The following is a 15025-nucleotide window of genomic DNA, read 5'->3' on the forward strand; positions in this document are numbered from 1 at the left end:
CCAACATCACAGCTGTGCAGGGTCATCTTCTGATTGTATTTTGCACAGTGCTTTGATGAATATTGCACACACTCACATGCCCACACAGGTGATGTTGGCAAGTGAAGGTGGTCATGGGCCATGATAATGAGTGTCCTTTGGACTAGAAGAATTTTTCCTTGGTGGCTTACAGGGAATGTTAGGGGAGGACGATGCTGGAGTCGCCATCGTGGTCTTCAAGGGAGTGGTCGCCAGTGAGCTGGTTGAGCACAATGAGCACTTCGTCCATGGAGGGCCGCTTGTCGGGCTTGGCATGCCAGCACCGCTTGACAGTCTTGCCGAAGGCCAGCGGGCAGTCGGCGGGCAGCTGCGGCCGCTTGCCCTCGAGCACGTCCAGCGAGACCCCCATGAAGTTGCGCCCGGCGAAGGGCTGCTTGCGCGTGGCCATCTGCCACATCGTCATCCCGAACGAGTACACATCGGCCTTCTCCGAGTACTTCTCCCCGCGAATGATCTCCGGCGCTGCAACACCGCACACACCGCACACGGGTGAGTGTGTGCGTGCGGCGATGGAAGAGGTTGACGAGTGCATGTGTGCTTGCGTACCGGTCCATGAGGGCGTGCCGCAGCGGGTCATGGTGGCGTTCTCCTCCTTGATGCGCGCGAACCCGAAGTCCGCCACCTTCACGTTCCAGTTCTCGTCCACCTGATCACCAGCGAGTTAGCTTTCACGCGTGCGGTCGCCTGATGATGGCGTGTGCGGTTTGGTGTGTGCGTGCGCGGTGAGATGTGTGCGGCGTACGAGGAGGTTGGAGGGCTTGAGGTCGCGGTGGACGATGCAGGGCGAGAGCGAGTGGAGGTAGTTCACGCCCAGGGCCGCCGAGCGCAGCATGCGCATGCGCTGGTTCCACGGCAGCCGCACGCTCGAGTCCATCAGCAGATCGTTGAGCGAACCCTGCTTCACGAACTCCGTCACAATGCACAGATTCGGCCGCTTCACGCACGCGCCTGCATTTCGCCATCAACCATCAGTGCGTGTGGTGTGTGCGGTGCGTGCGTGCGGTGCGTGCGTGCGTGCGTGTGTGTGTGTGTGCGGTGAGTACCGATGAAGAGGACGATGTTGGGGTGGTGGAGTTCGGAGAGGAAGGCCATCTCGGCGCGGAACTCGAGCATGCGCCGCTCGTCGAGCTTCTGTTTGACGAACTTCTTGACAGCGACGTCGACGCCCTTCCAGCGGCCCTTGAACACGACGCCGTAGGACCCGAGCCCGACCTGCCGGCCCAGCTGGATCTCCTTGAAGTCGATCACCCACCGGCACAGGTTGGCCGACGTCAGGAAGTTGTCCTCCTTGAACATCATCCCCTGCTCGCCCACGTTCTCCTCCATCTCCGCCCCGTCATCACCATCATCACCGTCTTCATCATCTTCATTTCTGCGTGTGCGGTGGTGTGTGTGCGGTCGTGCGTGCGGTGTGTGCGGTTAGTAACTAAATTGTTAAAAAGAAAAAGAACAAAGTTAGATACCTGGAGCTGTTGTGGTTGCCTTCGCTGTCGACGCTGTCGTCGGCGTCGGCGCCGCCGGTCTTGCGGGCGACGCCGTTGAAGAAGCGGCCTTCGAGGCCCGCGACCCGCATCTCCCACACCTTGGCCCGTCGGGCGTCGACCGCGTCGGGCATCTCGAAGCGGCCCAGGCACGCGAACCGGTTCTTCTCCCGCGCCAGCTCGGCCGACGAGTCCTTCACCTTCTCATACGCCGCCTGCGACAACAGGATCTATGCAACCAAAACAACGTGTCAGCGGCGTGTGTGTGTGTGTGCGTTTGCGTGTGTGCGTGTGCGTTTGCGTGTGTGTGCGCGTGTGGTGGGAACAGACCTGTCCGCCGTGGGCGACGGAGGTGATGCGTGCGGCGGCGTTGACGACAGGTCCGATGTACTCGATGCGGCGGGACATGGCATCGCGCACCATGCGGGGCCGGCCGACGTGGATGCCCATCCGCACGCGCAGCCCGCGGAAGATGACCCGGTCGTCGACGTCGCCCCACTCCTCGGCCGCGCCCGGGTGGTCGAGCAGCGCCTCGGGCCACTCCGCCTTCAGCAGCTCCTGCTGCACAGCCATGCACCTGCGCACACACCGCGTGAGTTCGACGCACACACACGCACGCACACACATCGCACGACACGCAACACAACACGCACCATTGGAGTGCGTCGGAGGTGCGTTGGAAGGCCATGCAGAAGGAGCCCTCGCCGCTGTTCTTGTCTCTGATGAACACCACCTCGTAGCCCTGCGCGTGCGTGTGCCATTGTCAGCAAAAAACTGCACACGCCGCACACGCCAGAGAGCGCGAGAGAGAGGAATGTTGGAGGAATGTTATAGTTGTGAGCCGTACCTGGTGTTCTTTGAGGAGCGAACGGAGGAGCTGGTTGTGGAGGAGCGTGGCCTCCTTCATTGCGGCGGCGTTGAACTCCCAGAGAGAGGCCGCGCGGGTGATGTCGGAGAACAGGATCGTGACCTCGCCGTCGGGCGGAACCACGCCCGCTGCCGCCGCGCCCGCCGCCTTGCCGCCATTCGACGAATTGCCTGACCGCGCGCGCCAACCATTCTTAGTCATCGGCCAGCGTCAATTGATGTGCGTGTCGTGTCGTTGGTCGTGTCGTTGGTCGTGTCGTTGGTCGTGTCGTTGGTCGTGTCGTTGGTCGTGTCGTGTCGTTGGTCGTGTCGTGTCGTTGGTCGTGTCGTGTCGTTGGTCGTGTCGTGTCGTTGGTCGTGTCGTGTCGTTGGTCGTGTCGTGTCATTGGTCGTGTCGTGTCGTGTCGTGTCGTGTCGTGTCGTGTCGTGTCGTGTCGTGTCGTGTCGTGTCGTGTCGTGTCGTGTCGTGTCGTGTCGTGTCGTGTCGTGTCGTGTCATGCGTACTGGAGGACTCTGAGGTGTGAATGGAACTGCTGAAGTGGGGCACGGAGCTCCAGGAACCGTTCGATAGGTGGCTCACTCCCATCTTGCCTGCTCCGCCATAATCATTGAGTTAGCATGTAAATACATTTCTATATATATAGCAATCACACTATCGCATAACGTACTCGAGGACGAAGACTTGGACGTGAAGGCCGACTCGCCCGACATGGTGCTCAGCCGCGTCATCACCTCCTGCCCACGCGCAACAATAATAAATAAATAAATATTATTAACACTCCAGATAAATAAATAAAAAGATAAAAAGATAAATAAATGAAAAGAAAAAAAGGTTGGGTGAGGTACGAGGAAGGTGGGCCGGACGGTGGGGTCCTGATGCCAGCAGTTGGTGAGGAGCTCCCTGTACTCGTGGCTGGCGCCGTCGGCCTCCTTCTCGCCCTCCTCGGGCAGCGGCGGCCGCAGGTTGTCTCGGATGACGCTCACCGCGATCGCCGCCGGGCTCATACCGCCGTAGGGCTGCAGTCTCGTCAGCAGCTCCCACAAGATGATCCCTGCGTCACACCAAACCCGTTAACATCGCACACGCACACGCATACGCACACCGCACACGCACACGCACACGCACACACGCACACGCACACGCACCACCGCACACGCACACACACGACACGGGCAGTACCGAAGGAGTAGACGTCGGCGAGGATGAAGTCGACGTCGACGGACTCGTTGAGGATCTCCGGCGCGGTCCAGTGGACGCTGCCCTGGACGTTGCCGCCCTTGCCACTCCGCTTGACCTCCTCGTTGAACTTGGTCAGCCCAAAGTCGCTCACCTGTGCGTGTGCGGTTAGGGTCATGTTGTGTGTACTGACATTTTGGTGCGTGTGCGTGTGTGCGTGTGTGTGCGGTTGTGTGCGATTGTCTGTATCGTGTGTCCTCGTGAGTTGTGTGTCGTGTGTCGTGCGGTTACCTTGATGTTCCACTTGTTGTCGAGGAGCAGATTGAGCGACTTGAGGTCGCGGTGCACGATGCCCGACGAGTGGAGGAAGTGCATGCCCTTGGCCGCCTGGTAGGCCAGCTTGAGCACCAGCCCGAACGGCACCGCCGGCACCAACTCATTGTGCAAGAACTGTCGTCCGTCACACAAGCCACACACGACACACACGTGTCATGAGGCAAGGCTCGCGATGTGGAACGGGAAGGGGGCGTACGTCGTAGAGGGAGCCGAGGGCCATGAACTCCATGACGATGCACATCTTGGGCGGCTTGGTGCACGCCGCCATGAAGAGTACCACATTCGGGTGCCTCAACGCCGTCATCACGCGCACCTTGTTGGGCGGATCAGCCGTCAGCACACCGCACACACACCGCACACACCGCACACGTGGGTGGATGCGCGTACCTCTTCTTTGAAGTTACGTTCCATGTCGCGGGTGACCTGGTCGGCGGTCATCATCTTGATGGCCACCTCGGTGCCCTTCCACAGGCCCTTGTGCACTTGGCCGTTCCCGCCCTGCCCCAGCTGCTCCCCGAACTCGAGCTCGTTCACGTCGATCTCCCACTCGTCCCTATGATAATTGATAATTATGAATAATAAGAAATAATATTTGTTCATTACTTATTGTGAATTTATTGTCTATTTTATGTCCTTAATTAATTAATTATTATTATTATTGTAGTATTATTATAATATTTATTATTTGTGTGCATACTTTTGTCGCCTGTTCCGGCGCACGTAGAGAGCGAAGGCGAGCAACAGGCAGAAGAGAAGCAGCGCACAGAACACGATCACCGGAACCACCAGCCCGACTGTACAACCCATCAAGGTGTGTGCGGTCGGTGCGTGCGTGTGCGGCGCGATGCGCGATTGCTTGTGTCAGTTTCACATAAATTCAACCGAATGCGGGCGGAGGAGTAATCTGTGGAGAGGTACCGGTCAAGCCGATGATGAGGGCGTCCGAGGTGGACGACTCGCTCTCGCAGAACTCGCCCGCGCGACCGCTGTTGCAATTGCACCGGCCGTCGACGCACTGGCCCTCGTTGGCGCACAGCGTGCCCTCCCACACGCAGCCTGCCCCCCAATACAACGCCGTTCGTTGCTGAGCCCCGTGTGCTTGTGCGTGTGCGTGTGCGGTGGTGCGTGTGCGGTGGTGCGTGTGCGTGTGCGGTGTTTATGGTTCATGACAATGATGTACCGTGAATGCTGCTGGTGAATAGACCGTCGCAGGTGAGGCTGGCGATGAAGGTGAGCATCCGCTTGTACATCAGCGGCGACTGCGCCGCCACCGTCGCCCCCGTCCTGCGCACGTCGACACAACAACCAAAAAGCAAGCTTCAGTCACCGCCTCCTTTGTGTGGAATGTGAGGCATCCACGCAGTCGTACCGCGTAGCGATGTCCGATGCCGCTGTCGACGTCTGGCTCCCTGTGTGCCGTCGTGCGTGTGCGTGTGCGTGTGCGGTTGTGCGTGTGCGGTGGTTAGCAAATGGCGATGAATCACTTCGGCCGGACGTGGGAGTCGGGGGTACAGTAGAGCCACTCGGTTAAGGCCCGGGCCTTGTTGCAGTCCACGGTGTCGTCAATGTGTACGAGGAAGTTTCCCACGGCCGTCACCGGCCAACTGCCCGCGCCCTCGCCTAACACGGCGCCGGGCGATTGGGCGAGCACGCGGCCCTGCACGTAGTCGTCGACGGCGGAGACGACCGACTGCGAATCGGCCGCGACCGGGCTGCCCGCCGCGTTGATCATTCGTCCGATCTTGATTGTTCGCGTTTGGTATAGCTCGTAGTAACTGAGTTGTAAAAGCAACCTTGTCAGGCAGCACCGCACACCGCACACCGCACACACACCCTCACACGCACGCACACACACGCACACGCACACGCATAAGGCGTACTTCCAGAAGGTGAAGGTGTTGTCAGTGGAGGCGGCTGTGGAGGCTACATAGCTGGGTGCCAAGTCCAGCGTCAGGGGATCGCCCACCACCGGATACATCACCTGGAGGTCAGCTCCCAGCTTTCAGGCCGCACCGCACACAACATGCACACGACACACACACACACACACACAACACGCACACAACACACACGCACGACACACGCACCACACGCACGACACTGGCGTGAGCATGGTATGGTTCGAGGTAGTGAGGAAAAGAGAGACAAGTACCGTCCAATCGGGAACGCGGTTGGCGAGGGCGTTGGTCATGAGCAGATTTTCGAGCGCCGCATCGGTGGTGACGACCACGCGGATGTCGGCGTTGGGCAGCGCCACGCCGGGATTGAGCGCGCTGATGTTGCCGTGGTTCCACTTGGTGATGCGCCCGTACAGTATGTCCGACACCGTCTGCAGATCGAACACCAGCGTGGGCGTCTGCACGACATGCCACGCGCGCAACACACAGACCACCACACGACACACACGACACAGGCCAGTAGTGAGTGCCAGATCACAGCTGCGATTGAGACTGTTCGCGGGGGAGGTACAGACCAGGCCACTCAGTGCGGGCACATTGTAGGCGGGCGCGATGGCGTAGGCCACCACCGGTAGCACTCCGAGGTCAGGATCGGTCAGGTCGTCACCGGGCTTGTCTGCGCCGCCCAAATAATGCGTGTGTCGTGTCGTTGGTCGTGTCGCGTCGTGTTCTGTGTCAGTTGACACGGAGGGTGCGGTGGCGAGGGTGGACACAGAGTGGCGTACAGGAGCTGGTGGCGCCAAAGTCGACGTTGAGTTCGAGTGAGTCGGTGAGTGCCTGCGCGTCGGTCGATGCGAAGTACTTGAGCAGGAAGGTGCTCGACTCAAATGCGCTGGCCCACTCTGTCGGGAGCCGTTCAGTGACTGAACCAACTGCACACGCACACAACCGCGCACACCGCACACACCGCACACGCACACGCACCACCACCGCACAAGCGCACACGCAACACACCACACCACACACACACACTCTGGGGCTGAGAATGTGGAGGGTGGGGAGGCGTACTGGGGTAGGTGGGCGAAGAGCCGCCACCACCGAGGAGCACCGCCGTGTTGAAGGCCCGCTTGCCGTGGCACGTAATATTGTACAGCGAATCGAACACTCTAAAGCGGAACATGAGCCTGTGTGTGCGGCGTGTGCGGCGTGCGCGCGTGTGCGGCGCGTACCGTTTTCTGAAGTGGTTGCTAAGGGGCACGTAGCCTTCGTTCTGGGCCACCTCCGACGCCTTGTCGTTGAACTGCGCCCACGAGAGGAAGGCCAGCAGGTCCTGCACGTCCCCGCAGTCGAACGCGCCCGTACTGTTGTTGGCCAACGTCAGGAACTCGAAATGCGACAACGGCCACGAATTCTCTCCTGCAGGTTGTGTGTGCGGTCCGTGTGTGTGCGTGTGCGGTTGTGTGCGGTAGAATGTGAGTGTGTGCGGTGAAGTTTTGTGAGTCGCACGTGATAGGCAGGGCGTACCAGGGGCGTCGGAGAGGGCAATGGAGTAGGTGGTGGAGTTGTCCTGGTCCACCATGGCGCTCCGGACGCTGTCGAGGTTGAGGCTCACCAGCTGGCCGGCCTTGTTGTACATCAGCACCTGGTGCAGGCCCGAGTCCATGGCCTCCTTGAAACCGCTGTAGGTCATACTATACGGCGTTTCCTGTTCGTCGTTTTTTTAGAACAGTATTAATGTTTGTATTTGACCAAAAAACGAAAATTTGCAAATATAATTTAGAATAAAATAAATAAAGAGTTGCCATTTGTTTGATGGGTGTGGGCGGACCTGGACGAAGAAGAGGCGGTCCTGCGAGTGGTTGAAGGGGATGGCCATGCCGCGTTGGGTGACCTCCATATTTTCGATGAGGGTGATGGCGTTGATGAATTCCGCGCAGTAATCAGCGCTGAAGCGACAGAGCGCACTCGTGAGCACCTGCAGATCGCGAGTGCAACAAATGTTCATCACCGCATACCACGCACATTGGCCCGCACGCACACACGCACACGCACACACGACTCAAGACACAAGACAGAGGCGCGCACGGCAGTGAGATCGAGAACGCCGAACGTGTCAAAGGCCAGGGTGATGTTCTTGTTGGGCAGCTCTCCGGCAGCGACCATGTCGGGATTGAGCTCTTGAATGGCCACGTCGTCCCACATGGTGATGTTGCCCACCCAGATCGCCGCAAGCACCGTTCTGCCGCCACAACGCGTGCCGTTTTAAAATGAGCCGTTGTGTGCGTGTGCGTGTGCGGTGGTGCGTGTGGGATCGTGCGTGTGCGGTGTCCCCTGTGAAATGGTACCGGTTGAGAACGAGATCGAGGGTCGTGTTGGGCAGATTGTAGATGAGCGCCAGCCCGCTGGCCAACATCGGAAACTGTGTGCCGTTGTAGGGAACTGCGTGTGTAGGCCCAATCGCAATAGGAGTTAAAAGAATAATTATAATACATTAATAAAATTAATTAAAAAATAAACGGCATAAACAACAAACGTACCCAGCTGCTCGACGGGCAGGGCGTCCTCGGTGAAGGGGAAGTCAACCTGGCCCATCAAGTAGGCCAAGGCAGCCTGATAGGCCGTAGAGGGCGCGAAAGTCACCTTCACATCGTCCTGTGAGAACCTGAAAAACCAGAAAACCATGATCAGGCGACACAAGATATGTAAACTATTTTACGAAATCGACCAATGGCCGCCAGGCGCGCGGCGCGCAATTTTTCCCTTTCAGTCGCGTAAACGAGATCGGCCACACGCCGGCGGACCCAAGGGAAACGGGAGGCAGAGACCACGAAGTGCCACTTTGGTAATAAAAACAGCTAAGGGAGAGCACACGAGCGTACTGATAGGAGCTGCCCCAGGAAGTGATGAGGCCGGCCACGTTTTGCCCTCCGGAGCCCACGAGCGCGTCGGCCTCGGGTTCTGCATGCGGCGTCAGTTTTTTTGTTTTTTTTAATTGTTTTTTTTAACGAAACGGCGCCGGCCGGGGCTATGATCAAGGTCGGGGGGGGGGCACGTACGAAGTTGTGAGAGAACGAAGAGCAAGAGAAGAAGCGGGGCCAGTCGTCTGCCGCCATCCATCGCAATCACGTTTGTTGTTTTGGTTTGTGAGTGTTCTGTGTCGGTTTGCTGTGTTTGGAGACGAAGCAGCTCGTCGCACCCACCAATGGCGCAGCCAACATTCGTAAATTGGGCGGGGAAGAAAGGCCAATCGCAACACACCAAAAATAAAATGGTCAACCGGCACCTCCGCATGCAACTGTTGACCTGAACGGCCAGAGAGACCTTATTAGGTTCCGATAGCTAGCTTGCAAGCGGCTCGACCATCCAAAGGTGTTCCCTGCGCGACGTCAAGTCGTCCAAAGCCGAGATGGATCTCTTGCAAGAGTTGAGAGAGTTTTATCGTTGGTTGTGCAGGTCGGTGCCCTGCTGGGCACCAGGTGCAAAAATTGGGTCACTGCCGGCAGGGCGCCGCGTGACCACCGCCCATCCAGCGGCTCCACACGGCCCCCACCGCACTCCACCCCACCCCACTCGGCGCAAACCGAGCAGAGCAAGGGGGCACGATGGGAGGACCGACAGGAGTGTCAAGTTAGGACGGGACCCATAGAGTTTGGGATTCCTGCTTGAGTCTCAGGACAAACTCTCACCTGGTTCGGTCTCTGCACTTGTAGCGTGCCTGCGGTGGCTCGGTTTGTGGGTTGGCCAAAGCACAACTTTTTCTTTTGGGTCGCCTCCCTGCCCGTGGGCTGACCAGTTGCCATTTAAAATATGTGTGAAAAACAAAATACACAATATTAGCTAACATATTTTGTAGAGCGTGACGTGGCACCCTAACTCGTTTTTTGTCCCTGTCTTGAGCATGGAGGAGGCTGTTCCCACGCCACAGGCCCGGGTGCTGGTTGTGGGCAACACCTACCTGGGTACACTACTCCCCAAGCCTTGCAGTTGCCCCCCCCCACATTATTAGATTAATCTTTAACTTTTTCTTTCTTCTGAGGGCAGACGAGTTCGTGGACCTGCCGTGCTTCCCCACGCCCGACGGCAAGTTCGCCGTGCGCGAGATCGCGGAGGACCTGGGCGGAAGCGCCACCAACGCCTGCTGCGGATTCCTCGCGTGCGGTGCCGCCGCACGGCTCCACTCACTCATCGGCGACGACGATGTGGCCCTGCGCCTGCTCGCCCGACTTCGTCACAAGGGCCTCGACCTCGCCCTGTGCAAGCAAATCCCCGGTTTGTCTTCCACTGTGCGTGTGCGTGTGCGGTGCGTGCGCGTGCGTGTGCGGTGCGTGCGTGTGCGCTCACGCTTGTTGGGTGTGCGGTACAGGCGGCAAGACGGGGCGCACGATTGTGCTGCTGACGCCCGACGGGATGAGCACGAAGCTGGGCCACGGCGGGGTGGCCAACGAGCTGGTCCACCACCTCGTGCCCGTCGATCAGCTGCGGCGGTTCGACCACGTCCACCTCGCCTCCGTCTCCCTGCCCCTCCTCGAGAAGGTGCTGCTCATGAAACACGACGTGGCCACCCACTCATCATCTTCTTCATCTTCTTCTTCGTCGTCGTCGCCGCCGCCATCATCACCTTCGTCGTCGTCATCGTCGTCATCTACAGCGCTTCAGCAGCCGCCGTCGCCGTCGCTCATCGCGTTCGTGCCTTCGCCGTCGCCCAGCGCTTACTCGGTCGACTCGGTCTACGGTTCACCGGACTCTGGAGGCCTCGTTCCGCTCGCCTCGCACCTCTCTTCCTTTCTGCCCCACGTCACGCCCTTCTCTGCGCCGACCTCCACCGCCGCCACCATTCCTTCTTCTTCTTCTTCTTCTTCTTCATCTTCGCCTTCATGTTCATCAGCATCAACTTTGTTATCATCATCTCCATCACCACCGTCATCATCAGAAGATCCGCGAGGTCAGGAGTGTTTTCCTTCGGTTTCGATCGACCTGGGCGCGTCGATCCTGTCGGAGGACCCGCGACGGCTCCGCGCGGCATTCAAGCGGCTCGACTGCGTCTTCTTCAACGAGCACTCGCTCAAGCTGGTCTACGGCGTCGACACCGACGCTGCACACGACAAGCCGACCACATCAGCTGCCGACGACGACGACGACGACGGACCCGCGTGGGTGGTGGCCCTGCAGCGCGAGCTGCGCGGTACCGGCGCCAAGTACGTGGTGACCCTCGGCCTCCACGGGGCGCACGCCATCTCGGCCCACACGCGCTGCTTCCGACCCTCGATACTGACCTCGGTCGTCGACACCACCGGTACCGCCCCCTTGCCTCCTCTCCTGTAGTGCGCGTGCGCGTGTGTGCGTGTGTGCGTGCGTGCGCGTGTGTGTGTCGCGGTCGCGGTTGGCGGTTGGCGGTTGTGGTTTAACGACGACCGAGCGTAGGCGCGGGGGACGCGTTCGCGTCGGCGTTCGTGAGTTTCTCGCGGCTGTGGGGCGACTCGGACAGCGACGCCCTGGAGAAGGCCCACTGCGCTGCGGCCATGAAGATCCAGGTACTGTCGCGCCCAACGATCGCCAGCTTGTGCTCTGATTTTTAATTTTAATTTATTTTTATTTATTTTTCTAATTTTACTTGGTTTTGTTTCTTTTCCATCCCGACGGGACGCACCGCAGCACAAGGGCGGTGCCAACGGCCATCCGACCAGGGAAGTGATCGAAGCCGAGTGGCGACGCCGCAAGGCCGCGGGCGAATGGATCCCATGAATCGACACGACACACACTTCGGGAGTTGAGTGTGTGATCAATAACATGTACATGTTCTGGTTGTAGACACGGCGCGTCATCATCACGTGATGAGGTTGCCGGACTGGGTCCACGATCGGTAGGTGCCCTCCACCTCGCGTCCCGCCTCGTAGCGCACCTCGATGCGGAGCTGGCCGTTGGGGTGCCACCACCGGGCCACGCCGTGCTTGCGGCCCTGCTCGTCGTAGGACTCCTCCCGCCACCGGTTGCCGTTGGGGTGCCACCACAGGCCCAGGCGCTGCTGGCCGTCGGCGGCGTAGTGCTCGTGGCACCACAGCTGGTCGTTCGGGTGCCACGCCTTGTACTCCCCCAGCTTCTCTATCTGGCCATTTAGGTTATTATTCTTATCTTGTTTTATCATTATCATTATTAAATTATTATTGATATTTAATATAAATTCATGATTATTTTTATTTTATATTTTATACCTGGTCAGACTTGTCGAGCGCGCGCAGGATGTGGTCGCGGACGTGCTCGGGGAAGGCGCGGATGGTGCTGGCGGTGTACAGATCTGCGTAGCGCTGGGTGGCGGCGATGCTCAGCTGCGACAGACTCGCCACCACCGCCCCCACCGATGTCTTCCTCCTGTCTTCGTCCTCTGTCGTGTGCCCTCCCCTCTGTGGGCTGTGCATCGCATCTGTTGCGCTCTCTTCTTCCTTTTTTTGTTTACAAAAGATGCAGCATTGCTGAAAATTTCAAATTTACGTTTCATTTCGAAAGCCAAATAGCAAAGGCGGTGAAAATTGCTTTTTCTCTTCACGCTGCCTTGCACGAAATTGGCTGAAGTGAACTGACCAACACACAGAGAGAGAAGGGGACGTGGCGAAGTAGGGCAAACAAATAAGATCTATGCTTGCTGAATAAGCAACTCGTGCATCTATTTCCAAACACAAAATAAGTAGTAAGTCATGTCAGCAGCGCAGCAGCAACACGTGGTCCAGTTTCAGTCGGTACGCCCCACCTCCAAGCGCTTGTTGGCATTGCCTCTCATCTGTTTCTCTCCAGATAACGGGTCTGGCCGAGGCTGACTGCCGTCAGCGCCTGCAAACCTTCAACTGGAACGTCGAAGTACGCGTTCCTTATTCTTATTTCTTATTCTATTTAGTAAAATGGAATAATTCTTATTATTTATTATTTGCTTTATTTATTTCTTTCGAAGTTTTTTATTGTAATATATACAAATTAATAAATGGAGTACTCAATTATTAATTATTTATTCATTTTTATATTTATGAATTAACCTTGGAGAACGCGCAGGCGGCACTGGACGCCTACTTCAACAGCAACGTGGCGCCGCCGGCCGTGTTCACGCCGCCGCCGGCCGCAGTCTCTCAGGTGCCCCTGGTGCCCATCCTCGCCCACGCGGTCCCGATTCCGCCCCTGCGCGCCGACGACACCTTCCTGTGCGGCCTCTTCCCCAAGACCGCCGGTACGTCGCTTGTGTGCGCGTGTGCGTGTGTGTGTGCGCGTGTGCGTGTGTGCGTGTATGCGGTGTTGATCAGGTGGATGGATGCAGGCAAGGGGCTGCCGGCGTCGGTTCCGCTGCGCGGGCTGGCGGTGAAGGCCGAGGTGGTAGGCATGGTGGCCCAGGTGGAGGTCACCCAGCGCTACGTCAACGCCGAGTCGGCGCCCATCGAGGCCGTGTTCAAGTTCCGGCAGGAGGAGTGCTCCATCTACGGCTTCGAGGCCATCGTCGACGGCGAGAAGGTGGTCGGCGAGATCAAGGAGAAGGAGGAGGCTCTCAACACGTACGCGATATATGTTTATATATGTATATAGTCTTATATACTAATATGTTGGTTCGTGCGACAGATACGATGATGCGATCAGCTCGGGCGGCCGCGGGTTCCTGCTGGCGCAGGACGACAAGGTCAAGGGCGCCTTCTCGCTCAGCGTGGGCAACCTCCCGCCCGGCAAGGTATGCAAAGCACGCAGCGAGCTGACCACCCGACTTGGACGTCATCGAGTGTCGTCATGGGTCCAAATGGTGTGACACACATCAATTCACACCAACAGGAATGCGTGGTCACATTCCGCTATGTGAGCGAGCTGGCCGTCGAGGGCGACTTCGTGCGCGTGGCGCTGCCCATCACCCGTCTGCCCATCCACGGCAGCGACTCCACCACCACCGCAGACACGTACGCTCCCCCAATCATATGTTGACTATTTACTGCTTTATTCTTTATGGATTTATCGTTGGTGTATAGTTGATTGATGCATTAATATAGAATTATATTATGGGGAGGTATTCATATTTCTGTTGTATTTTACAGGGATGATGCGACGGTCAAGGACGGTCTGCATGTGACCATCAGCGCCGACATGCCTTCGCCCGTGCCCGCCATCGAGTGTCCCTCGGGTCACGAGCTCTCCACCACCACCAACGCCAACACCGCCCAAGTCCAGGTACCCACCCACGGTCACATACCGCACGCACGCACCGCACGCACGCACCGCACACGCTAACATGATTGGGGATTTGAAAAATATAGTTTGATTCGGCCAAGCACGTATCGAGCACGGGCCTGGTGGTGCTTCTGGGGCCAGCGCCAGTCGATCGGCGAGCCGCAGGCCGTGGTCGAGGTCGACAAGGCGGCCGGGTCGGCCGTGGCCATGGTGAGCTTCGTCCCGCAGCTGGAGAACCTGCGCGACGCCGACGTCATCGCCGAGGTCATCTTCGTGGTCGACCGGAGCGGGTCCATGTCCGGCAGCCGCATCAACCAGGCCAAGAACGCGCTGGCCCTCTTCCTCCACTCCCTCCCCATCGGCACCCGCTTCAACGGTACTCTTTTTTTATGATTATTTTTACGGGTAGATTTTATTATGATTATTTCTATTTTTCTTAATTTACACTTTTTAACCATTTTCTATGATTATTTTTACTGGTAGATTTTATTATTATTTCTATTTTTCTGTATTTATAATTTTTAACCATTTTCTATGATTTATTATATTATATGTGTTCATTTTTTTTGATGGCAGTGATCGGGTTCGGAAGCCGCTACGAGAAGCTGTTCCCGACGTCGCGCGCCTACGACGATTCGTCGCTGGAGATCGCCAACCGGCACGCGAGCGGCATCTCCGCCGACCTGGGCGGCACGGAGCTGCTCGCGCCCCTGCGCGACGTCCTGTCGTCGCCCGCCGACCCCCAGTTCCCGCGCCAGGTCTTCGTCCTGGTACGTACCAGGACCCTCATCTGCGTCGCACACGGGCGGCTGTTGACGACGCTGTGTGGTGGTGCGTGTGTGTCGTGTGCCGTGTGCCGTGTGTGTCGTGCGGCAGACGGACGGTGAGGTGGGCAACACGGAAGACGTCGTTTCGTGCGTGCGCAAGCATGCCAAGGGCACACGCGTGTTCACCCTGGGCATCGGCTCCGACGCCTCGACCGAGCTGGTCAACGGCATCGCCAACGCCGGCAAGGGCCACGTACGCTCCATTTCACACGC

General features: G+C 58.1%; 4 protein-coding genes across 4 annotated transcripts in view; 2 read left to right on the forward strand and 2 right to left on the reverse strand.

Moving 5' to 3' along the window:
• Positions 1–178: 178 nt before the first annotated feature.
• On the reverse strand, positions 179–8390 carry ACA1_254890 (serine/threonine protein kinase, putative; the record flags this gene model as incomplete). Its single annotated transcript, XM_004367610.1, has 31 exons — positions 179–501; positions 586–685; positions 782–987; positions 1083–1411; positions 1503–1750; positions 1851–2097; positions 2174–2262; positions 2368–2558; positions 2892–2978; positions 3056–3122; positions 3234–3439; positions 3568–3718; positions 3856–4014; positions 4097–4213; positions 4288–4453; positions 4598–4694; positions 4819–4956; positions 5081–5184; positions 5270–5309; positions 5413–5675; positions 5781–5881; positions 6053–6256; positions 6395–6474; positions 6584–6730; positions 6867–6982; positions 7028–7214; positions 7323–7503; positions 7627–7773; positions 7884–8037; positions 8144–8237; positions 8336–8390. The coding sequence occupies 31 exons, from the start codon at positions 8388–8390 to the stop codon at positions 179–181; spliced, it is 4794 nt and encodes a 1597-aa protein (XP_004367667.1).
• Positions 8391–9696: 1306 nt separating this feature from the next.
• Positions 9697–11540, forward strand: ACA1_254900 (kinase, pfkB superfamily protein; the record flags this gene model as incomplete). The annotated part of the gene is made up of 5 exons (XM_004367611.1): positions 9697–9757; positions 9840–10067; positions 10162–11091; positions 11220–11329; positions 11451–11540. The coding sequence occupies 5 exons, from the start codon at positions 9697–9699 to the stop codon at positions 11538–11540; spliced, it is 1419 nt and encodes a 472-aa protein (XP_004367668.1).
• Positions 11541–11622: 82 nt separating this feature from the next.
• Positions 11623–12211, reverse strand: ACA1_254910 (uncharacterized protein; the record flags this gene model as incomplete). Its single annotated transcript, XM_004367612.1, has 2 exons — positions 11623–11901; positions 12008–12211. 2 exons carry the CDS (start codon positions 12209–12211, stop codon positions 11623–11625), a joined length of 483 nt encoding a protein of 160 aa, XP_004367669.1.
• A 276-nt stretch (positions 12212–12487) lies between these two features.
• Positions 12488–15025, forward strand: part of ACA1_254920 (von Willebrand factor type A domain containing protein) — a gene marked incomplete at both ends in the record, with an annotated part of 5574 nt that continues 3036 nt past the window's right edge. Inside the window, 11 exon segments of the mRNA XM_004367613.1 lie at positions 12488–12529; positions 12585–12647; positions 12837–13008; positions 13096–13327; positions 13392–13497; positions 13596–13717; positions 13853–13985; positions 14072–14110; positions 14127–14361; positions 14562–14755; positions 14862–14972. Of these exon segments, the coding sequence (XP_004367670.1) occupies positions 12488–12529; positions 12585–12647; positions 12837–13008; positions 13096–13327; positions 13392–13497; positions 13596–13717; positions 13853–13985; positions 14072–14110; positions 14127–14361; positions 14562–14755; positions 14862–14972 (1449 nt within the window).

The sequence above is a fragment of the Acanthamoeba castellanii genome (genome assembly GCF_000313135.1).
Source record: "Acanthamoeba castellanii str. Neff unplaced genomic scaffold scf7180000084768, whole genome shotgun sequence".
NCBI classification, from domain to species: Eukaryota; Discosea; order Longamoebia; family Acanthamoebidae; genus Acanthamoeba; species Acanthamoeba castellanii.